Source organism: Pleurodeles waltl, chromosome 7, assembly GCF_031143425.1.
Source record: "Pleurodeles waltl isolate 20211129_DDA chromosome 7, aPleWal1.hap1.20221129, whole genome shotgun sequence".
NCBI lineage: Eukaryota > Metazoa > Chordata > Amphibia > Caudata > Salamandridae > Pleurodeles > Pleurodeles waltl.
The window spans coordinates 4,089,513-4,112,445 of NC_090446.1; the positions used below are offsets into that span (position 1 = coordinate 4,089,513).

The 22,933-nt window shown below is 44.6% G+C and overlaps 2 protein-coding genes and 1 long non-coding RNA gene across 3 annotated transcripts in view; 1 reads left to right on the forward strand and 2 right to left on the reverse strand.

The window, feature by feature from the left end:
- The window catches only part of LOC138303505 (uncharacterized), a 1,082,407-nt gene that overhangs the window by 422,806 nt on the left and 636,668 nt on the right, over nt 1-22,933 (forward strand). The window lies entirely within an intron of this gene.
- The window catches only part of LOC138303491 (zinc finger protein 84-like), a 149,244-nt gene that overhangs the window by 38,910 nt on the left and 87,401 nt on the right, over nt 1-22,933 (reverse strand). The gene's annotated exons all lie outside the window — the stretch shown is intronic.
- The window catches only part of LOC138303494 (zinc finger protein 84-like), a 96,796-nt gene continuing 86,475 nt past the window's right edge, over nt 12,613-22,933 (reverse strand). The window contains exon 2 of the mRNA XM_069242673.1: nt 12,613-14,954. Coding sequence (XP_069098774.1) covers nt 13,772-14,954 — 1,183 coding nt within the window. The 3' untranslated portion in view covers nt 12,613-13,771. The remainder of the gene's footprint in view (nt 14,955-22,933) is intronic.

Consider the following 22,933-nt stretch of genomic DNA (forward strand, 5'->3'; position numbering starts at 1 on the left):
ACTCTCACAGAGTTTACTGGGAGGACAACCTCTTGTACACTGAGCATAGGGATCCTAAACCTGGAGCTGCCAGGAGATTAGTGATTCCTCAGGAGTACAGAAAGTTCCTCCTAACACTGGCACATGACATTCCCCTAGCTCGGCACCTGGGTCAAATGAAAACTTGGGACAGATTGGTTCCATTGTTTCATTGGCCTAGGATGTCTGAGGACACAAAGGAATTTTGTAAGTCCTGTGAAACCTGTCAAGCCAGTGGCAAGACAGGTGGCACCCCAAAGGCACCCCTTATCCCACTGCCTGTGGTTGGGGTTCCCTTTGAAAGGGTAGGGGTTGACATAGTTGGCCCCCTTGACCCTCCTACTGCTTCAGGCAATAGGTTTATCTTGGTGGTAGTGGACCATGCCACAAGATACCCTGAAGCAATTCCTTTAAGGACCACTACAGCTCCTGCAGTGGCAAAGGCCCTCCTGGGAATATTTTCCAGGGTGGGCTTCCCAAAGGAAGTAGTATCAGACAGAGGAAGCAATTTCATGTCTGCATACTTAAAGGCCATGTGGAAGGAGTGTGGTGTAACGTACAAGTTCACAACACCCTATCATCCACAAACAAATGGACTGGTGGAGAGATTTAATAAAACTCTCAAAGGCATGATTATGGGACTCCCTGAAAAACTCCGCAGGAGATGGGATATCCTTCTACCATGCCTCCTTTTTGCCTACAGGGAGGTACCCCAGAAAGGAGTGGGCTTCAGCCCCTTTGAACTTCTTTTTGGACACCCTGTTAGGGGTCCACTCACACTTGTAAAGGAGGGTTGGGAACAACCTTTAAAAGCTCCTAAGCAGGATATTGTGGACTATGTACTTGGCCTCAGATCAAGGATGGCTGAGTACATGAAAAAGGCCAGTAAAAACCTTCAGGCCAGGCAAGAGCTCCAGAAGCAATGGCATGATCAGAAGGCTGTTTTGGTTCAGTACCAACCAGGGCAGAAAGTGTGGGTCTTGGAGCCTGTGGCCCCAAGAGCACTCCAAGATAAATGGAGTGGACCCCACACAATTGTTGAAAAGAAGGGTGAAGTCACCTACTTGGTTGACTTAGGCACTGCCAGGAGTCTCCTTAGGGTGCTCCATGTCAACCGCCTGAAACCCTACTATGACAGGGCTGATCTCACCCTGCTCATGGCAACAGAGGAGGGACAGGAAGAAGATAGTGATCCTCTACCTGATCTCTTCTCTTCCACAGATCAAGATGCTCTTGTGGAAGGTGTAGTTTTGGCAGATTGTCTTACTGCTGAGCAGAAAGACAATTGCATAAATCTCCTAGGACAATTTTCAGAACTCTTCTCTACTGTGCCAGGCACCACTTCTTGGTGTGAGCACACTATAGATACTGGAGACAGTTTACCTGTCAAAAGTAAGATCTATAGGCAGCCTGACCATGTCAGGGACTGCATAAAGCAAGAAGTTCAGAAAATGTTGGAACTAGGAGTGGTTGAGCACTCTGACAGTCCATGGGCTTCTCCTGTGGTACTGGTACCAAAACCCAATTCTAAAGATGGAAAGAAAGAAATGCGGTTTTGTGTAGACTATAGAGGTCTCAACTTGGTAACCAAAACTGATGCTCACCCTATACCCAGGGCAGATGAGCTTATAGATACACTGGCATCTGCCAAGTATCTAAGCACTTTTGATTTGACTGCAGGGTATTGGCAGATCAAATTATCAGAAGATGCTAAACCTAAGACTGCATTTTCTACCATTGGAGGACATTACCAGTTTACTGTAATGCCTTTTGGTTTGAAAAATGCACCTGCCACTTTTCAGAGGTTGGTGAACACAGTCCTGCAAGGGCTGGAAGCTTTCAGTGCAGCATATTTGGACGATATAGCTGTATTTAGCTCCAGCTGGGATGATCACCTGGTCCACCTATGGAAAGTTTTGGAGGCCCTGCAAAAGGCAGGCCTCACTATCAAGGCTTCAAAGTGCCAGATAGGGCAGGGTAAGGTGGTTTATCTGGGACACCTTGTTGGTGGGGAACAGATTGCACCACTTCAGGGGAAAATCCAAACTATTATTGATTGGGTTCCCCGTACCACTCAGACTCATGTGAGAGCCTTCCTAGGCCTCACTGGGTATTACAGGAGGTTCATTAAGAACTATGGCTCCATTGCAGCCCCTCTTAATGACCTCACATCCAAGAAAATGCCTAAAAAGGTATTATGGACAGCAAACTGTCAGAAAGCTTTTGAGGAGCTGAAGCAGGCCATGTGCTCTGCACCTGTCCTGAAAAGCCCTTGTTACTCTAAAAAATTCTATGTCCAAACTGATGCATCTGAATTAGGAGTAGGGGCAGTCCTATCACAACTTAATTCTGAGGGCCAGGATCAACCTGTTGCTTTTATTAGTAGGAGGTTGACTCCTAGAGAAAAGCGTTGGTCTGCCATTGAGAGGGAGGCCTTTGCTGTGGTCTGGGCTCTGAAGAAGTTGAGGCCATACCTGTTTGGCACTCACTTCATTGTTCAGACAGACCACAAACCTCTACTTTGGCTAAAACAAATGAAAGGTGAAAATCCTAAATTGTTGAGGTGGTCCATATCCCTACAGGGAATGGACTATACAGTGGAACATAGACCTGGGAGTAGCCACTCCAATGCAGATGGACTCTCCAGATATTTCCACTTAGACAATGAAGACTCATTAGGTCATGGCTAGTCTTATTGTCCTTCGTTTGGGGGGGGGTTGTGTAGGAAAGTACCATCTTGCCTGGCATGTTACCCCCATTTTTCACTGTATATATGTTGTTTTAGTTGTATGTGTCACTGGGACCCTGGTAACCCAGGGCCCCAGTGCTCATAAGTGTGCCTGAATGTGTTACCTGTGTAGTGACTAACTGTCTCACTGAGGCTCTGCTAATCAGAACCTCAGTGGTTATGCTCTCTCATTTCTTTCCAAATTGTGACTGACAGGCTAGTGACCATTTTTACCAATTTACATTGGCTTACTGGAACACCCTTATAATTCCCTAGTATATGGTACTGAGGTACCCAGGGTATTGGGGTTCCAGGAGATCCCTATGGGCTGCAGCATTTCTTTTGCCACCCATAGGGAGCTCTGACAATTCTTACACAGGCCTGCCACTGCAGCCTGAGTGAAATAACGTCCACGTTATTTCACAGCCATTTTACACTGCACTTAAGTAACTTATAAGTCACCTATATGTCTAACCTTTACCTGGTAAAGGTTAGGTGCAAAGTTACTTAGTGTGAGGGCACCCTGGCACTAGCCAAGGTGCCCCCACATTGTTCAGAGCCAATTCCCTGAACTTTGTGAGTGCGGGGACACCATTACACGTGTGCACTACATATAGGTCACTACCTATATGTAGCTTCACAATGGTAACTCCGAATATGGCCATGTAACATGTCTATGATCATGGAATTGCCCCCTCTATGCCATCCTGGCATAGTTGGCACAATCCCATGATCCCAGTGGTCTGTAGCACAGACCCTGGTACTGCCAAACTGCCCTTCCTGGGGTTTCACTGCAGCTGCTGCTGCTGCCAACCCCTCAGACAGGCATCTGCCCTCCTGGGGTCCAGCCAGGCCTGGCCCAGGATGGCAGAACAAAGAACTTCCTCTGAGAGAGGGTGTGACACCCTCTCCCTTTGGAAAATGGTGTGAAGGCAGGGGAGGAGTAGCCTCCCCCAGCCTCTGGAAATGCTTTCTTGGGCACAGATGTGCCCAATTCTGCATAAGCCAGTCTACACCGGTTCAGGGACCCCTTAGCCCCTGCTCTGGCGCGAAACTGGACAAAGGAAAGGGGAGTGACCACTCCCCTGACCTGCACCTCCCCTGGGAGGTGTCCAGAGCTCCTCCAGTGTGCTCCAGACCTCTGCCATCTTGGAAACAGAGGTGCTGCTGGCACACTGGACTGCTCTGAGTGGCCAGTGCCACCAGGTGACGTCAGAGACTCCTGCTGATAGGCTCCTTCAGGTGTTAGTAGCCTATCCTCTCTCCTAAGTAGCCAAACCCTCTTTTCTGGCTATTTAGGGTCTCTGTCTCTGGGGAAACTTTAGATAACGAATGCAAGAGCTCATCCGAGTTCCTCTGCATCTCTCTCTTCACCTTCTGATAAGGAATCGACTGCTGACCGCGCTGGAAGCCTGCAAACCTGCAACATAGTAGCAAAGACGACTACTGCAACTCTGTAACGCTGATCCTGCCGCCTTCTCGACTGTTTTCCTGCTTGTGCATGCTGTGGGGGTAGTCTGCCTCCTCTCTGCACCAGAAGCTCCGAAGAAATCTCCCGTGGGTCGACGGAATCTTCCCCCTGCAACCGCAGGCACCAAAAAGCTGCATTACCGGTCCCTTGGGTCTCCTCTCAGCACGACGAGCGAGGTCCCTCGAATCCAGCGACTCTGTCCAAGTGACCCCCACAGTCCAGTGACTCTTCAGCCCAAGTTTGGTGGAGGTAAGTCCTTGCCTCACCTCGCTGGGCTGCATTGCTGGGAACCGCGACTTTCCAGCTACTCCGGCCCCTGTGCACTTCCGGAGGAAATCCTTTGTGCACAGCCAAGCCTGGGTCCACGGCACTCTAACCTGCATTGCACGACTTTCTAAGTTGGTCTCCGGCGACGTGGGACTCCTTTGTGCAACTTCGGCGAGCACCGTTTCACGCATCCTCGTAGTGCCTGTTCCTGGCACTTCTCCGGGTGCTACCTGCTTCAGTGAGGGCTCTTTGTCTTGCTCGACGTCCCCTCTCTCTTCAGGTCCAATTTGCGACCTCCTGGTCCCTCCTGGGCCCCAGCAGCGTCCAAAAACGTCAAACGCACGAATTGCGACTAGCAAGGCTTGTTGGCGTCCTTCCGGCGGGAAAACACTTCTGCACGACTCTCCAAGGCGAGAGGGATCCGTCCACCAAAGGGGAAGTCTCTAGCCCTTTTCGTTCTTGCAGAAACCTCAGCTTCTTCTGTCCAGTAGAAGCTTCTTTGCACCCGCAGCTGGCATTTCCTGGGCATCTGCCCATCTCCGACTTGCTTGTGACTTTTGGACTTGGTCCCCTTGTACCACAGGTACCCTAGATTGGAAATCCACAGTTGTTGCATTGCTGGTTTGTGTCTTTCCTGCATTATTCCTCTAACACGACTTCTTTGTCCTTAGGGGAACTTTAGTGCACTTTGCACTCACTTTTCAGGGTCTTGGGGAGGGTTATTTTGCTAACTCTCACTATTTTCTAATAGTCCCAGCGACCCTCTACAAGGTCACATAGGTTTGGGGTCCATTCGTGGTTCGCATTCCACTTTTGGAGTATAGGGTTTGTGTTGCCCCTATCCCTATGTTTCTCCATTGCATCCTATTGTAACTATACATTGTTTGCACTGTTTTCTAAGACTATACTGCATATTTTTGCTATTGTGTATATATATCTTGTGTATATTTCCTATCCTCTCACTGAGGGTACACTCTAAGATACTTTGGCATATTGTCATAAAAATAAAGTACCTTTATTTTTAGTATAAGTGTGTATTGTGTTTTCTTATGATATTGTGCATATGACACTAGGTGGTACTGTAGTAGCTTCACACGTCTCCTAGTTCAGCCTAAGCTGCTCTGCTAAGCTACCATTATCTATCAGCCTAAGCTGCTAGACACCCTATACACTAATAAGGGATAACTGGGCCTGGTGCAAGGTGCAAGTTCCCCTTGGTACTCACTACAAGCCAGTCCAGCCTCCTACAGTGTGTCTATGTGAAGTTTTCTGTCAAAGGACTCCCTGCTGCATTTTACATATTCCTATAGTGTTTTTGAATCCTGGTACGTAAGCTTCTGATAGTGCTGCTATATAAAGTCTCTTGCAGGGAAAGATAATTGCGTAAATCACGAATTTACTATTGCAGTCAATCCATTCCTGGACTTTAGTTTGTTGGTCCGTGTCCAAAGTAGTTTCCTGTGTTCTGTCCATGCCAGGTTTATAAATGTTACAATTATGGCCGGTATAGAACCCTGCGGGTCTAGTAAGAAAAGTGGATTTTGCTGTTCATTTATCCTTAAATTCCGATTTTACCAAGAGTTGTTTAAGGTTAGGTGCTTTCCAGAAACCGATTTCTGGGAAGGCCCGAATTAATCCACTGAGGGATGGGTTGGTGAGCAAAAGACACCAGTGTCCCCTAAGAGAGAACTGATCTAATTCTGAGGTGTCCATGATGAAAATTTGTAATAAATCTGAGACTGTTTTCTTGCAAGGACATTAGTTCTTGGCTGTCAGGTATATGTACAGTTTATCTTAGAAACTGCCAAAAAGTCTGTTGAGTGGAGCATTCGTTGTTCCAGCTGGGTAAGAAGGTCTTGGCTTATTTGTCTAAAAATATTTTCCTCACTGCAATTTCTCCTACTATGCAAGACTGCTCCTTGAAACTTATGTCTGGCATTTGCTGCATTCTCCTTCTGGGTTAGTTTGGTATTTATTTCATTATTCTGTATGTAAATTGTTGTCAAATCAAAAAAGTTAATCTCTTTTTTCGAGTTATGCGATGTCATTATGATCTTCCAGATGTTCGAGTCTAGCTTACTCAAAAGGTTTTCCAACAGGTTTGTATCACCCTGCCAAATGCACAAGATATCGTCGATATAGCGTCTCCAAAAAATGATGTGCGAGGTGAATATGGACAACTCGCCATCCCAGAACCAGAATCTCCCAACCATATCCATGAAAATGCAGACGTACGATGGCGCAAATTGTGCACCCATCGCTGTTCCACGCAGTTGACAGTAACGTTTATTGTTGAAACTGAAATAGTTGTTCGTGAGACAGAATTTCAACATGTCCAAGATCATCTGATTCACTTCTAAAAAACTGGCTGGTTTGATCAATAATGCTCTGTGTACTGCCTCCATTCCATCCGAATGTTGGATTGAACTGTACAGGCTCACAATGCCTGTTGTAAACAAGACCAAATCATCTTCCCATCTGATGTTCTCAAGTTTCCTCATGATATCTTTAGTATCCTGGATGTATGAGGGGAGATCCTTCTTGAGCTTCCGTAGGTGTCTATCAATATATTCTTCCAATGTTCCAACCTTTTGAAAAATCTCAGTTGATCCCAGCAACAATTGGTCTCCCTAGAAGTGGTGTACCATTTTTGTGAATTTTAGGTAGCATGAAAAAATTAGGCATGGTAGGATAGATAATATAAAGAAAGTCCTTTTCTTCATCATTGAGTAGACCTTTTTCAAACCACTGATGGAGAAGAATGTGAATCAGAGATTGAATTTCTGGGGTGGGACCCGGTTGGATTATTTGATAGCACTCTTGGTCTGATACTTATTGTGAGACTTCCATAAGATATTGATCTATGTGTTTGACAACCATATTACCCCCTTTATCAGCCCCAGTAATTATTACGTCAGTTTTATGTTCAAGTATTTTCATCGCTTGCCGTTGTGATGAGGATAGGTTGTCAGGAAGACATTTAGTGGTCTTAAGGTATTTCTGGTGTTCTTTGGCTAGATCACGCCACACTGCATCAATGGTATTTCCTGGAGGTAGTTGTGGACAAAAAATGGACTTGGGTTGCAAACTGGTGTAATCTGTCGCACCGTGTCAAATCCCAATTCTGTGGCTGTCTCTAATGTTGGGTGATAGTCAACTTCCATTTCTGAAAGGTTGGAGACGAGATTGATAGCCTCCAAGTCTTGTATAGTTATGGAGGCTAGGCGTGGTTTTAGGTGTAACGGAGGTTTAGGAGTTTTTTCATGAAAGAAAGCCCGTAATTTAAGTCTGCAAGTAAATTTGAATAGATTAGTGTATGTACAGGTGAAGTCCCAAGTTGTCATATGTCAAAATGAAAGGCCACGGTTGAGTAACGCTGTTTCAGCTGGATCTAAATCCATTTGTGATAAATTCACTACTAGGTTGCTGATGTCGAGAGTATTCCTTCTGCTCCTTTCTTCCGGCTAGTGTTGAGACCCCAGTTGATTGATTGGATTTGGCATTGGGATGGGCTTCCAATGGTGGTTGTGTATCTGGAGAGTTTTTTGGTTTTATACCAAGTCTGTGACGCAGAACTACCTTGAAAAAATTCACCTTGGAATTTGATGGGTCAGTGTCGAAGCCAGATTCTAGTGATTCTAGGCCTGAGCATGAGTTCACTTCTGTTTGGGAGTCAGGTTTGATTGTAGCTTTAGGCAAAGTCATATTTCTTTGCAAATGTATAGATACGGCCGAATTGGTAATCCATATGATCTCGCCTGAATTTCCAATTTTAACTCTTTATCAGATCCTCTTCAAATATATCTATGATACTATTAAGAATCTTGTAATTCTTTTTAGTAATCTCGCCCCAGTTTGCCTCCTCAATAATCTGTGTCAAACTATCAACTTACTCTTTCGCTTTTCATATTCCTCATTCAAAATAACAATTAATTGTTTCAGTATGTTATTAGAGGCCTCTATAAAACCAATAAACCAATCAGTCACCATCTCCAGAAAAGATGGTATTCTTACCAGACACTTGCATGACTTCTCCAGAAGAACCAGGAACCATGACTTTGCTCTCCATAGGGGACTTCCCAGAATCAGTTCTGCCCTCTGATTCCTCGTTTGAACTGCCACTCAAGGGTTAATCATAAATGGGGAAATTTAATAGAAGAAAGATCTGATTTAATTCTGAAGGAACACATACGTGGCTACTGAGATAGGGTTCAGCCTTCTAATGAAAAACGTGTCCAGTTGCCTCTTCATGCAAGAGGCAAATAGATCCATGTCACAAGGACCCCACTGTTCTGTAAACTCTGGAGTATTTGAGAAAGCAACTTCCAACCGCTGGTATATCGGAGGTATCTGGAGTTCTGGCCCGCTATCACATTTCTCTGACCGGCAGGCACTCTGCTATTACTGAAATCCTGTGTTGTAGCTAAAAATTCCAGAAATCTTTTGATATCTCTGCTAACATTGTGGACTTTGTTCCCCTCAATTTGATTCTACAGCATAACCCTGAGATCTTGTCAATTCGAATAAGGATGCAACAATTCATCTTCTAAGGGAACAAGGTCTTTATGACAAATAAAACCAAAAAATAAAAATAAAAACAGCACAAGGCACGTTATGTAAAGATCTAACTTGGATTCAGACCATGGGACTTCAGTAGAAACAGAACCACATCTGGCCCCCACCCCCACCTGAAGGCGTGTGATTCTATGACCATTCTGGTTAGGAGTCAAAAATGGCCCTACAGTTTCAAGTTGTCATGTGCTACCATGACAGTTCCACCTTGGCCTCCAGTGAAAGTCTCACTAGATCTGCATCAGACTTTGCACAGCTGTTGAATTTTTAACTTCTGTAAAGTCTTGTAAAGTAGATGCACTGGGAATATTGTCCGGGAAGATGAGGCTAATAGCCCTACAAACCCGGCTACTACTTGCGAGAAAACACTCTCCTTACTCAGGATCATTCTCAATTCCTTCCTTACTTTTTTCGGGGGAAGTAACAGCTGAGATGTCACTGAATTTATTTTAAATCTCCAGAACTCTATGCATTGAGATGGATTCAAAATTGACATCTCATTCACCAGAAACTTCAATTCCAGCAGTAGCTGTATCTTCAAATTTGCCATGAATCTCATTTTTTCTTCAGTCATAACTATTAAAATGTCTAAGTAGACCATTAGTCACTCTCCTCTGGCTCGTAGATTCTTTACTGTCTATTTCAAGACCTCGATAAAACACCAGGAGACTGACAGTAGTCTGAAAAGGAGAACTGCAAACTTGTACCACTGATTGCTCCACTGTAACTATCAAAAATCTCCTGTGTGGAGCAAAAGTCAGGATAGTGAAGTGGGCGTGCTTGAGGTCCAATAGACCCCCCCACTCATCGTCTCAAAGGAGATACATGAGAAGGTGAAAGCCCTTCATCTAGAAATGTTGGCACAGGACCCAATCATTAAACTCTTTTTTTTTTTTAGAACTAAACTGTATCCCCTGTCTTTTCTGCCCAACAGACAAATATTGCTCCAAAAACCTCTCCAGTGTGAACGTGTAAGGCATATTGCCTGTTTCCACAGTATTCTTGGATTTCGGTTTTGATAAAACTCTATTCCTGATGGGAAAAGTGAGCAGCAGTACTATGTGCTGAACTGGGGAACCAAAACACTATTTCTAGAACCTTGCACAGTCTCTAACCCCATACATCTTTTGTCAGTCTACACCAATTTGAACTGAAAGACTGTATCCTGCCCCCCCTCCATTACATGTTTCCTATATAATTCTTACAAGTATAATTGGATTCTGCACTGTACTGATAGGCAGTTTGGTATCCTCCTGGGCAGTATCTGTTGCAGCCGATTGGAAGAAGGATCCTCCTGAGTTGTCAAACCAACTACACCGTCTATAGTTGAGAACCTCCTCTGGGGACCTTGGAAATGGGATAGGCCCGATGATCGTACTCTATAATGTCTAGCCCTCCCAAAAAAGGGCCGGTCTGGGGAATCTTTTTAATGATATTTGTGCCTTATCTAAAGCTGTAAAAGGATTCACATATTTCGCCAAATAACAGGCGATTAGCCACTGGACTGACCTCCACTGATGCAACATGAGTGAGTTTTGGATCTATTCCCAAGAGTATCAATTATCTTCCCTCTGGTGACACAACACAGTTAGCATTCCGAAGCTGGCAACTTTCCCATTGCACCCAACCTGCCAACACTTTGGGACCTATTGGTGTAATATTGGACTACCATTGCCAAGAGTTTTGATAGGAGATCTGAGAGGTCCAGCAACTTATTTTGGCAAGCCCTACATAATCTATCAGTTCCTTTCTTGGGATCTCTTGAGAATGTTTTTGAAAATGTTGGCATGTTGGGATTGAACTCTTGCATTTTTCACTGCTTCCATGGGAAGGACAGGCCTCGGGCATTCCGTTCTTAAATATTGCGCACCTCTCTGTTGAGAAACTATTCTGTGCAAGCGAGTTTGGACACACACTGTCACTGGTGCATGTTGAACCCAATCGGGGCAAATGGAATGCACTGTATCTCCTAGATCGAAGGATAACAAACCAGATGGATACATAAATATCCCCGAAGCTGCAGATGATCCTGGACAAGATGCTGCATTCTTTCTTTTTTTGCAATTGGGCACAGAATACCATTGGGAATGATCCAATTGAGTTGAATATTCAAACGCAAAGTCCGAGTCCCTGTCACCCTTACTCCCCATTAGCCTCACCTCGCTGGTCAAGAGTTCCAAAGCACTATACTAATGATCCCTGAGATACAGCTTAGACAGTTTTTCTAGCGCTTCTGAGTGTGGCTATTTGCTAGTTTTTGCCTTGGCTTTACCGTTGTTAGTTCTGGAGTCATTCCAGTATGCAGCGGGGTTCACTGCTGCGTCATCTCTGGCATTAACAAACCTCTGCAATCGCGTGGTGAACGTTTGATGTGCAGGTACCAATGTGCTTTTCATAGACTGTTGCGCTGAACTGTTCAGTCCTTCACTAGACCTTCCTCCAAATAGTATCTGTCACCACAAAACTCTTCATAGTTATCTGTGCCCAGAGGCTCTAAGTCCACCAACACGATGCTAAATTACTAGGAAAATATGGCAAGAGCCATCGCACCCCTTAGGTACAAGGTGTGATGAATATGGTGGGCGGCCCAGAAGTACTCACAGAGAGGCCACTTCCAATAACACACCAGTAATAAACTGCAGTGAGGTCTTCAATATACGCACCTACTCCTGAGATACACCAGTGGTCCATTATTGCACAGACCCAGAGAGTCAGAACCACGGACTGCCAAGCGTCCATACAGGACAAACCACATCCACTGAGCTGCCACCAGATACGCCGCTGACTGCCGGACAGAGTAGGCGCCATTGCAGGGGGCACATAACATAATTTGCCCTATTTAGGGTGGGTGGAGATATGTGTTCTTTCCCTGTCCATCACTGCTGTGTTTCAGGCAAAAAGAAGAAAACTGACATCCACAGCATAGGAGAAATGTCTTGTGGTATGGGGGTCATTAGTTTTTCATTTTTCAAAAACAAACTCCCACTTTGAGAGGTTTCTTTTAAGGATCAAAAACCTTTTAAAACGTTTGACAGTTTCCTATTACGTTTGATACTGACCTTCAAATATTTCCTACACTGACAGGCACCACCATGAGGTGGTTCTGGGCAATGTATAGTGGTGTCCCCGGGGCCAGTGGACATCTCTAAATTTGGTGGAAGGGTTGTCTTTCAGTGTGACAGAGTAAAAAACAGCATCATCCTGACGGACATTAATCCATCCTCTAAAGTCACAATCCAGCCCTAAGTCCTGGATGCTCCAGCACCCCGTACCAAAGTTCATAATAAATAAGCAAGCACGTCTGCCTGGTGTAGTCCTTTTGTTTGACTGTCGCATTCTCCATATCTAGTAAGTGCTTCTGCAGTATTGCTACGTTGCAGTCAAATCAGAGCAGTATTGTCAGTTCCATTTTTGCAACAAAAACATGTGTTGTCCCATTTCAGTGTTGGGTATTGACATTAATATCTGGTTAGGAAGAGATCTGTTTTTAGTTTGATCACTGCATTACAGTTCTGTTTCAGAGAATCACAAAACTGCAGTCACTTGTTTGGCAGTTCAACCGTTTATTTTATTTAAAAAAAGGCAGTTAATGAGTTCTTAGATCCTAAATCCCTCATAGTCTTTCTTTTGTGATATTTATACAATTCTACAGTGGTTTGGGGGTCATGCCATCAATGTATTTCTCTCTGAAGTCATTTATTTTTTACATAAATAGTTTCTTATGTTTCCTATTTACACTTCTTGTGGAGTCCATTGTTGGAACAGCTTGAGTCTCTTTGGGGCTTGACTCTGAGGACATTCTGGCTGATGTTACTAGGTTAATTGAAACACCCAACATGTAATTTTTCACATTGCTGAACGAAAAATAAACAGAGAAAAGAGAGACATATGTACATGAAGAAAATAGTATAATGCAGAAATGTTAGGAAATCAGGACTGGCAACTAATCTTTGATAACATGAATAAGAGGTTCAAAGAAACCACCCCAACCTCAATGTTCTGATTTACAATCCTTGCAGTAGTTACAATTCAAACTTTTGATAATACCTTCTTAGCAGATCACAGATAGCAGTTCATGTTGTAACAGTTGTATCTTGTACACGCCATACTCTATATCCCTATATTAATTGGGGCGATGGTTGGGTAACAGTGTTGCATTATTTACTTACTCTATTGTGTTTTGTTTACATTTGTGATTACTTCTTTAATAAATCAGCATTTGCCTGGATAATTTTCTGGATCATCAGATGGACAACATCAGACCTTTTTAATTTTTCCATCTTGAGCACATGGTCAAAGGCTCTGTTGCTTTTTAGCTTTGAACAATCAGCTCCCTGGGCTGATATCGTTAGTGTTTACTGTGGACTAACCTCAGCAGGCACGTTATTGCGTCTGAAGGTTTGTCAGCACCAGAACGAAGTGTAGGCCAAGTAGTTTTAGGTGGAGCCTGCTTATAATGATGGCATAACACTGCTGTTCCTCTGCAAATCTTTTGTAAGGATCACGCACAGCCATTTCCACCATGACAAGGTGCTTGGCCCAGTCTTGGGGGGGAACAGCTGTTGAAATGGGTCTACTGCTGATAAGTAAGACTTCTTATCTCCTTGAACATTTTTCTGTGTTGTGTACATTTATATGGCTTCTCTCCTGTTATGTGTTTTCTGGTGTTCCATGCAATTTCCTTCATGACGGACACTCTTAACGCATCCAAGAAGTTACACACCTGTATGTATTCTCTGGTGTATAATGAGATTTACTTTCTGAATAAAGGTTTTCCAACAAGTGGTGCATTGATAACGTTTCTCACCTGTGTGCGTCCTCTGGTGATTAGTAAGATTTCCCTTATGACTGAACCATCTCCCGCATTCTGAGCATTGGTAAGGTTTCTCGCCTGTATGTATTCTCTGGTGAATAATAAGGCTTCCTTTCTCACTAAACCTTTTATCACACTCACTGCACTGATAAGGTTTCTCGCCTGTATGTATTCTCTGGTGAATAATAAGGCTTCCTTTCTCACTAAACCTTTTATCACACTCACTGCACTGATAAGGTTTCTCGCCAGTATGCATTCTCTGGTGGACATCAAGATATGATTTTCTTCTGAATCTTTTCCCACATTCACTGCATTGATAAGGTTTCTCACCTGTATGAGTTCTATAGTGGGAGTTCATAGCTTTTGTGTTTCTGAAGCCTGTCCCACATTCGCTGCATTGATAAGGTTTCTCACCTGTATGAATTCTCTGGTGTATAGGAATGTATTCTTTTCTACTGAAGCTTTTCCCGCATTCGGTGCATTGATAACGTTTTTCACCTGTGTGTGTTCTCTGGTGACGACTAAGACTTCCTTTCTGACTGAATCTTTTCCCGCATTCAGAACATTGATAAGGTTTTTCTCCTGTGTGTGTTCTCTGGTGACGACTAAGAATTCCTTTCTGACTGAATCTTTTCCCACATTCAGAGCATCTATAAGGTTTTTCACCCGTATGCATTCTCTGGTGATCAGTTAGATTTTTAAGTACTCTGAAGCATTTTGCACATTCTGAGCACTGATAGGGTTTCTCGCTTGTGTGTGTTCTGTAGTGTGAAGTGAGATGTTCTTTCAGACCAAACCTTTTGCCACATTTTGAGCAATGATAAGGTTTCTTACCTGTGTGTCCTCTCTGGTGAGTACTAAGATTTGACCTTTGACTGAACCCTTTCCCACATTTTGAACATTGATAAGGTTTTTCACCTGTGTGTGTCCTCTGGTGTACAATAAGATTACATTTAGCACTGAATGTTTTCCCGCATTCTGTGCAGTGATAAGGTTTCTCACCTGCGTGTACTCTCTGGTGAATAGCAAGAAACGCTTTCCGACTGAACCTTTTCCCACATTCTGAGCAGTGATGCGGTTTCTCACTACTGTGTGTTCCCTGGTGCTCAGTTAGCTTTTCAAGTGCATTGAAGCATTCGTAACAATCTCCATATTTACAAATATGTTTTCCAGTATGTCTTCGCTGCTGAGTAGCAAGACTTTCTTTCATACGTAAGCTACTCACACATTCAGCAATTTGACAACATTTCTCAACTTCAACAGCATGCTTTTGTTGACACCCTAATAGGCTTTCGCTTCCCTTGATATTATTTTTAGACATAATAAACAGATTTTCCTGTGTGATTGTAGCTTTTCTAACATTCAATGCAATTATGTTATTTTTTTTCATTTTGTATGAAAATGTTAAATAACGTTTCAGTTAAACTTGTCTTAAGATTTGATTTACATTCATTAAATGTCATTTATGTGCTTGATCACTGGTCCTAATGGCCAACACTTTAATGATTCTCTCCAGAGTTCCTTTGCGGGTCTCATGTGTAAGATGTATTATTTTGATTAGGCAGCACAGAGAACTTGCAATGTCATTTTTCCATTAATTAAACTGCCAACAATGTTGGCCTTTCGGGCACGTAAGTATAATTTCAGTTGTGGGCGATCACCTATTGAAGAAAACAGAGAGGACCATAATTAGTTTTTTTATGGTAACACATAATTATATAAACAGTGAATGAAGACTATTTCTCAATAGCAATGCAGCGAGAGATCATTTCTTTCACACTGCAAATGATACGGCTTCAAATGTTCATGTAGGCATGGTAACAGCATCCCTGGACAGGGAAAGAGTATTTTGTGATACTCTAATGCTGCTGCTCCGGAGAACCATCATTTAAAAGTAACTGAGCACAGGTAAGGATTGTTACTATGTTCCTCTGGGTGAAATTTAAATTGAAGATGATAAGTTAACATAGCTAAAGGGATCATTAATAGCGTTACATAATGAATACCCAGATAATCAGGAGATTTTATCCACATATACTGGCACTAAGCATGGATAATGTTGCTGTCTCATCAGAAGATAAACGCTGGGTGGGATAAGTTGTCTTTGTCATGAAGATTAATGTCAGGAGTGTCATGAGAAGTACACGTTGTAGGTCTATCACCGTTAACATAACTTTCAAGTATGAATTTAATAATAACACATAAGGTTTAATACTGCAGTGTTTTCGATATTTAATACTTAAAACAAATAACAGTGTTACTATTTCCCAAATTAACCTGGAAGGATGACGGGCTGAGTTGGCCTTACTGGCATTTCAGCTTGTGGTTTGATATTGTCATGATATGATCTGAGTGAGCAATTAACATATTGTAAAATGCTTCTTTCTTATAAATAAAAAATATTAAAGACAACAATATAAATAAATATGGAAAGACTATAGCACATCATGCTGTCCTTTGTGTGGCCACCGAGATCTTTATAAATTATAAATGAACTATTTACTAAAAAATTATACACATTTAAGAAATAGCAGAGGCACACCACTAAATGATGTTCACCTGGGTCAAAAACTAAGAGGGTAGTTTAGAGTTTGTTGGAGTGGATAAACTGTAGAAAATTGGCAGTTCACCTGCCCGCCACACTACTGATTCCGATTGTGAGAAAAAGTGGAGAAGACGGGGAAGTCTTGTGTCGTTCCACCTTCGTTTGTAACTGAAGGCCAAAATAAAAAAGCGCTTGATGGCAGAGGGGCGTTCAAGGTGATGTCATTCAATTATCCATTTATATATCACTTTCCTGTAAGAAAGTGTGTTATTACTTGGGAAGGATGCGGGTATTTCTCAAGTATTAAGGGCCATATTTATATTTAAAAATTAGCGCCGGCTAACGCCATTCTGAAGCGCCATGCGGGCACCGTATTTATTCAATGACGTTAGCCGGCGTTAGCCGCCGGCGCTGCCTGGTGTGCGTGGAAAAAAACGACATACACCAGGCAGCGCCGGCGTAGGGGAAAATGGAGCTTGGGCACCAAAAAATGGGGCAAGTCAGGCTGAGGCAAATTTTTCGCCTCAACCCGATTTGTGCCATTTTTTTCGACTCCCAACCCCCATAGAAATGACTCCTGTCTTAGCAAAGACAGGAGTCATGCCACTATGCCCAATGACCATGCCCAGGGGACAGAAGTCCCCTGGGCATGGCCATTGGGCACAAATTGGGCACAAATCAGGCCCCCCATGCCACAAAAAAAATAATAATAAAAACTTACCTGAACTTACCTTAATGTCCCTGGGATGGGTCCCTCCAGCCTTGGGTGTCCTCCTGGGGTGGGCAAGGGTGGCAGGGTGTGTCCCTGGGGGCTTGGGAGGGCACCTCTGGGCTCCTTCCGAGCCCACAGGTCCCTTAACGCCTGCCCTGACCAGGCGCTAAAAAACGGCGCAAAAGCGGCCGTACGTCATTTTTTTTTACCCCCCCACTCCCGGGCGTGAATTTTGCCCGGGAGTGTAAATACGGCGCACATGCCTCGGAGTCAATTTTTTAGACGGGAACGCCTACCTTGCATCTCATTAACGCAAAGTAGGTGTCCACGCTAAAAAATGACGCAAACTCCATGGACTTTGCCGCTAGACGCGTCTAACGCCAAAGTATAAATATGGAGTTAGTTTTGCGTCGGAATTGCATAAAAAAAAAACAACGCAATTCCGGCGCAAATAGAGTATAAATATGCCACCTTCCATCTATTGAGAACCAAGATTCCTGATGCAGAACGGGACGTACTCAGGGTAATGAGGCAGAGTACCCGACGCCCACCCAGGGGTGGTGATGTGAGCTAGTCCTGCATGTGCACAAGTTGCCAACAAAGAACACACAATAAGTCATTGTCCAGTCAGCGCTTCTACTTATAAAAATGTAAAAAACTCTATTGCGTACACTCTATTCAATACTAATACTACATGATGCAGGTGCAAATACCTGTGGTGACTCCCATCTAACAATCCCCAACCCTATAGCCACAATATCACTCCCCTATTTTCTAGCCACAAAACAAGAGGGAGTAGTTATCAAAAGGCAGGCCTAAGTGCATTGTCAGGGTGTCACCACATTACTAAAAGCAGAATATGTTATAATAAACCAATGCTAAACTATTACAACCACTACAGATGGTGCCATCTTACAGTGAAACTTGTTGGGGGCAATAAAACATTTCAATGACCTTCATTAGTACAAGTAATGACTTACTGTTAACTTTGTGCTTGTCAATAAACCATTTCAATGACCTTCATTAATGCGTGTAATGATTCACTTTTAAATTTGCCATTGTCAATAAAGCATTTCCATGACTTTCACTAAAAGATATAACTACTCGCTGCTAACTTTGTCATTATGAATAAAGCATTTACATTTTCAAACGACTGTGTGATTGAATATACCATTTTCTAGCTGTCACAAAGAATGTTCAATTCAGTTAAGGACATGGGGTAGAGGATTATATTTTCTTTCTTTTACTTCAAAATCACAACAGCCAATCAAAATTGTAGCCATGCAGCCATTAAGTGATTTGCCCAGAATCACAGGATGTAGAGCCGATGCCGAGACCCGAAGCTGGTTCCCCCAGCTCCAAAGTAAACAGCTTAGGCGGCTACGCCACATCCTCAGAAAGGTTGAACAGCCTCCTCCCACTTCCAGTGTTCAACAAAAACTTCATAAATTCAACTGTATTGAACTCCAGCAATAACTCAACTTCCAACCATCGATGCATGAACGTCATCGGCATCAGAACCGTGGCTTCCAACACAAACCCTCTTCAATAGACTTTTAGTCATGCCTCTGTTCTTTACCTGGAAAAAGAAATTGCTGACATAATCTCCACAACAATGGCCAACCATCATAGGGGCACGTAATCCTAAAAATAACAATGATTTGTCTGTCCAGAAATACTAAAAGATACCCCAAAGGATCTTGCCGGCTAAATCCAAGGGCCATATACTAGAAACTCTTCTGCATAACACCAGGCACAACAACACCGTCAACTTTGCTGAAGGTTGATTCCTGCACAAATCAGTGTTATCAGGCTATCTCTGAAGGAGCTTAAGAATTATATCTACACTCCACAACTTGGAGTAGCAAGTTTAGTTTTATTCCTCTTGTCAACAACTTACGAAACACTGGATATTTCCCAACTATTTTAGCCTCTATTGGCGAGTGTCCTACTAAAATGGCTAAACAGAATTTTTTGCTGACCTTTAAGCTAATCTCTCTGAAGCCAGCTGAGAGGAAAACATAATCTCAAAGTGTAATTCAGCCCCCATAGGATCCACAGCATACTGTCTGTGCAGGAAGAAAAATATAGTTTATGGATATTGGTCGGCTAGGATAGTCTGATAAAGAACTCAGCTTGCTGCGGTAAACCTGGAACGTGCCAATGACTCCCAGTTCCTAACGTGCAGTTGATAAAATTAGGAAGAAGGGGTTAGACACCCAAGGATTGTCACCCAAGTATGATGGGAATATCCAAGAGACAGTTTGCCATTCGGAACGGGTGACCCCTTACCCTTCCCACCAAAATTGTAAAGAAAGTTCAAGGTTGAACTGATCAATATAGCTGAATCCAGGGACAATCCCAATCATAAGTACAAATATGGCACATTGAAAATTGATGTATTCTTCTTTTATTCATAAGTGTGGATTATAATTCTTCCCACGTACTCATAACTCAAGAACAGCTAAAACGTTTTTCACCCCCATGGCATACAAGCCTGGGGCTTTTTCAAGGCTGAGAGTACATTGTGAAGGGTTATCAACATATATAGAGGGAGCCCAAAATCAATCAATGAACAAAAGTAATAAATAAGATAGTAATAATACCAATAGTATCCAATCAGTTAAAGCCACAATGCTCAACAGACAATTCAGGTTTGGAAACAAAAAAGAAGAGGGAGAAAAAACTGGGGAGATTGGAAATAAAAACCCAGAGTACCCAAAATAATTACAGTATCACATGGTTCAAAAGCCAAAAGGATAATGTCACATTCGGTGAGCCAAAATTAATGCACATAGACTAAACATTAGCCCGCAGCAAGAACAACAAAGCAATATTTAAAAATATATATAATATCAACTAAATAACATTGGCATGAAATGTACAATAGGTGCACATATTCAGAAGCACAATCACATTCATATTATTGGTCAATAATCTGTGTGGAAACCATCACATCAATTTGAACAAGAGTAATCGGTCACCATTCACATAAAGAATAACATGGGTCAATATTGCACTACAGCATTGCCATTTTAGTCATAAGTCGGATTAAATTATTAAATGCAAGAATCAGCCAAATCCATAAACATACAGTTAGATGCAGGCCCATGGTGTCGCCTGCCCAAGGATCATAATTGTCCAATGACACGCATGCACGTCCACTGTGTTCTCTCCCACTGTGTCTGTAGCACTGGTTCTGGAAGGGGCCTTGTGCCCAGTGTGCTTCATCCTGGATGGGGCAAAGTCAGTCTCTCACCTGTGTGTCACACCGACAGGTGTTGCAGGGGCCAGGACGCACTGCAGCCCATGTAGTCACCACTACACGCTGCTCGCCGGCGGTGACGGATGGCTGCTCAGTGGATGCCAGTTGCAGTGCAGGTGGCGGTGCTGGAAGTGGTGGCGGTAGCCACCAGGCCTTCACCTGCAGCCTCGGTCGGCTGCCCACTAGGGCTGCTGCTGCTGGCAGTGGTGCTGCTGGCGGCAGTGCATGTGGCGGTGTTAGCCGCGGTGCTTGTGGTGGTGCTGACCGCTGGGCAGGTGTTGGTGATGCCAGTGGTGGTGGTAGCCTCCAGGCCTTCACCTGCAGCCTTGGACGGCTGCCCACTGGGGCTCGTGCTGCTGGTGGCGGTGCTGGCTGCGGTGCAGGTGGCAGTGCTGCCAGTGGTGGTGGTACCCTCCAGGCCTTCACCTGCAGCCTCGGACGCCTGAAGGGCCAATGCCAGTGTTGTGGGCCCCTTCCTGCCCTTGGAAGATGGTGGAGCCTCCTTGCTTCTGCCAGCTGGTGTATTTTTCTTGCCCTTGCTTGCTGGTGGTGCCTCCTTCCCCTTGCTGGCTGGTGTACCCTTCTTGCCCTTGGTAGGTAGTGGACCCTTCTTGGCCTTGACAGGTGGTGCTGGCACACTGGCTTGGCTGATGGTGAAGGACGGGGGGGAGGGGAGGGTAAGGAATAGGTCAATGTTGGAGAGGAAAAGCTACTTAGGGACACTTGGGCAGGAAGAGGGTGAAGGTTTGGGTGTGGAGGAAGAGGGTGAAGGTTTGAGTGTGGAGGAAGAGGGAGTGGTTGTAGGAGGTGTCAGTCTGCTGTGTTGGGGTGCAGGTGCATGGGTTGGATGCTGTTGTGAGGTGGATGAGTGCTTGTGTGTGTGTACTTTGGGAGGAGGGGTTACACACACAGTGGGAGAGGACACAGTGGACGTGCATGGGTGTGGGGATGGTGACTGCCAGTAAGGGGCCCACCTGATCTCAGCTATCCGCCACCCCACAGGTATCCCCCCCCCTTTAGTGCAGGTCCTGTCAGTGCTCCATTTCCTGACAAGTGGTTCCTTCCAAGCAACAGTGGCCATGGCATCAGGGATGTCACAGCCTATGTTCTCAAACATGCTGACCAGAGTGTTGTCTGCCCTGCTGAAACACATGCACAGCTACATCGTATTCCCCTAGGTGGAGGATTTGGCCAATTCAACAGTACTTCCAGTGACACACAGGTAAGACACTGTAACTCCACCTTCCATTGCAGTTATGTGTTTGACATTGAGCATGGCAGCCTGATTTCCCTATTTCTATGGCCACTTACTGTGCCCTTTGGCATCTCTATTTTCAGATCTCTGTGCCCCACTCTGGCTCCTGGTGTGTTTACTGCTGCCCACTACAGGTCACACCTATGTAAATATTACAGTATATTTGAATTGGAATGTTTACAGTTTGTGAAACTTATACATTTTTCAAACAGTTGACAGACTCCATATTTGATTTTGTTCCAAGGGTGTTTAATTAGGTGCTAATAAGTGGAGGGGGTATTGCAATCGGCTGGGTTGCTGATGGAGGAAAGTCCAGGGTAGAGTCCAGTCTATTTGTATCACAGGTGCATTATCCAAGGGGGCATAGGAAGGGGAGCAATGGCAGTTCAAGGTGGACAGGGTGACAGAGTGGGACACAAGGTTGACAATCCGGAGAGTCTTATTTCCTGGCTGGGTCTTGGCAATGTTCTCTGGCTTCTGCCTGGAATGCAGGGACCGTTTGCGTGGTGGTCCTCCTTCTGCAGGGGGTCGGGTGCTGGTGGCCTGTTGTTCCTGTGGCGGGGCCTCCTGTCCACTAGCGTCGGCAGAGGTGGAGTGCTGTTCATCGGTGTGGCTAGTGTCAGGGGCCCGTTGGTGTGCCACTGCCTCCTTCATGGTGTTGGCCATGTCTGCCAGCACCCCTGCAACAGTGACCAGGGTGGTGTGGATGTCCCTCAGGTCGAACCTAATCCCCAGGTACTGTCCCTCCTGCAACCGCTGGGCCTCCTGCAACTTGGCCAGTATTGGGCCCATCGTCTAATGGGAATGGTGGTATGCTCCCATGATGTTGGTGAGTGCCTCTTGGAGAGTCGGTTCCCTGGGCCTGTCCGCCCCCGTCACACAGCAGTCCTCCCAGCTTCCCTGTTGTCCTGTGCCTCTGTCCCCTGAACCGTGTGCCCACTGCCACTGACCCCAGGTCCCTGATTGTCCTGTGTTTGTGGAGTTGCCTGGGGTCCCTGTAGTGCTGGACACACTGCTGATTGACGTGTCCTGGGGACAGAAGAATGGGCCCGCTGGGTGGGTGCTGTGGTGGTGTTTCCTGAGGGAAGAGGCTCTGTGGTGTGTTAGGACTGTGCCTGGGTAACCGACTGTCCAGAGGTCCCTGATGGGCCAGGTTGGTCATCGTGATCCAGGCATGCAGAGCTGCTGTCATCACTGTGGGCCTCTTCTGGGGGAAGGGAGGACTGGATGTGGCTGGCACCTCCTCTCTGGTGACGTTGAGTGGGGGTCCTGTGGGGATGTGAATGC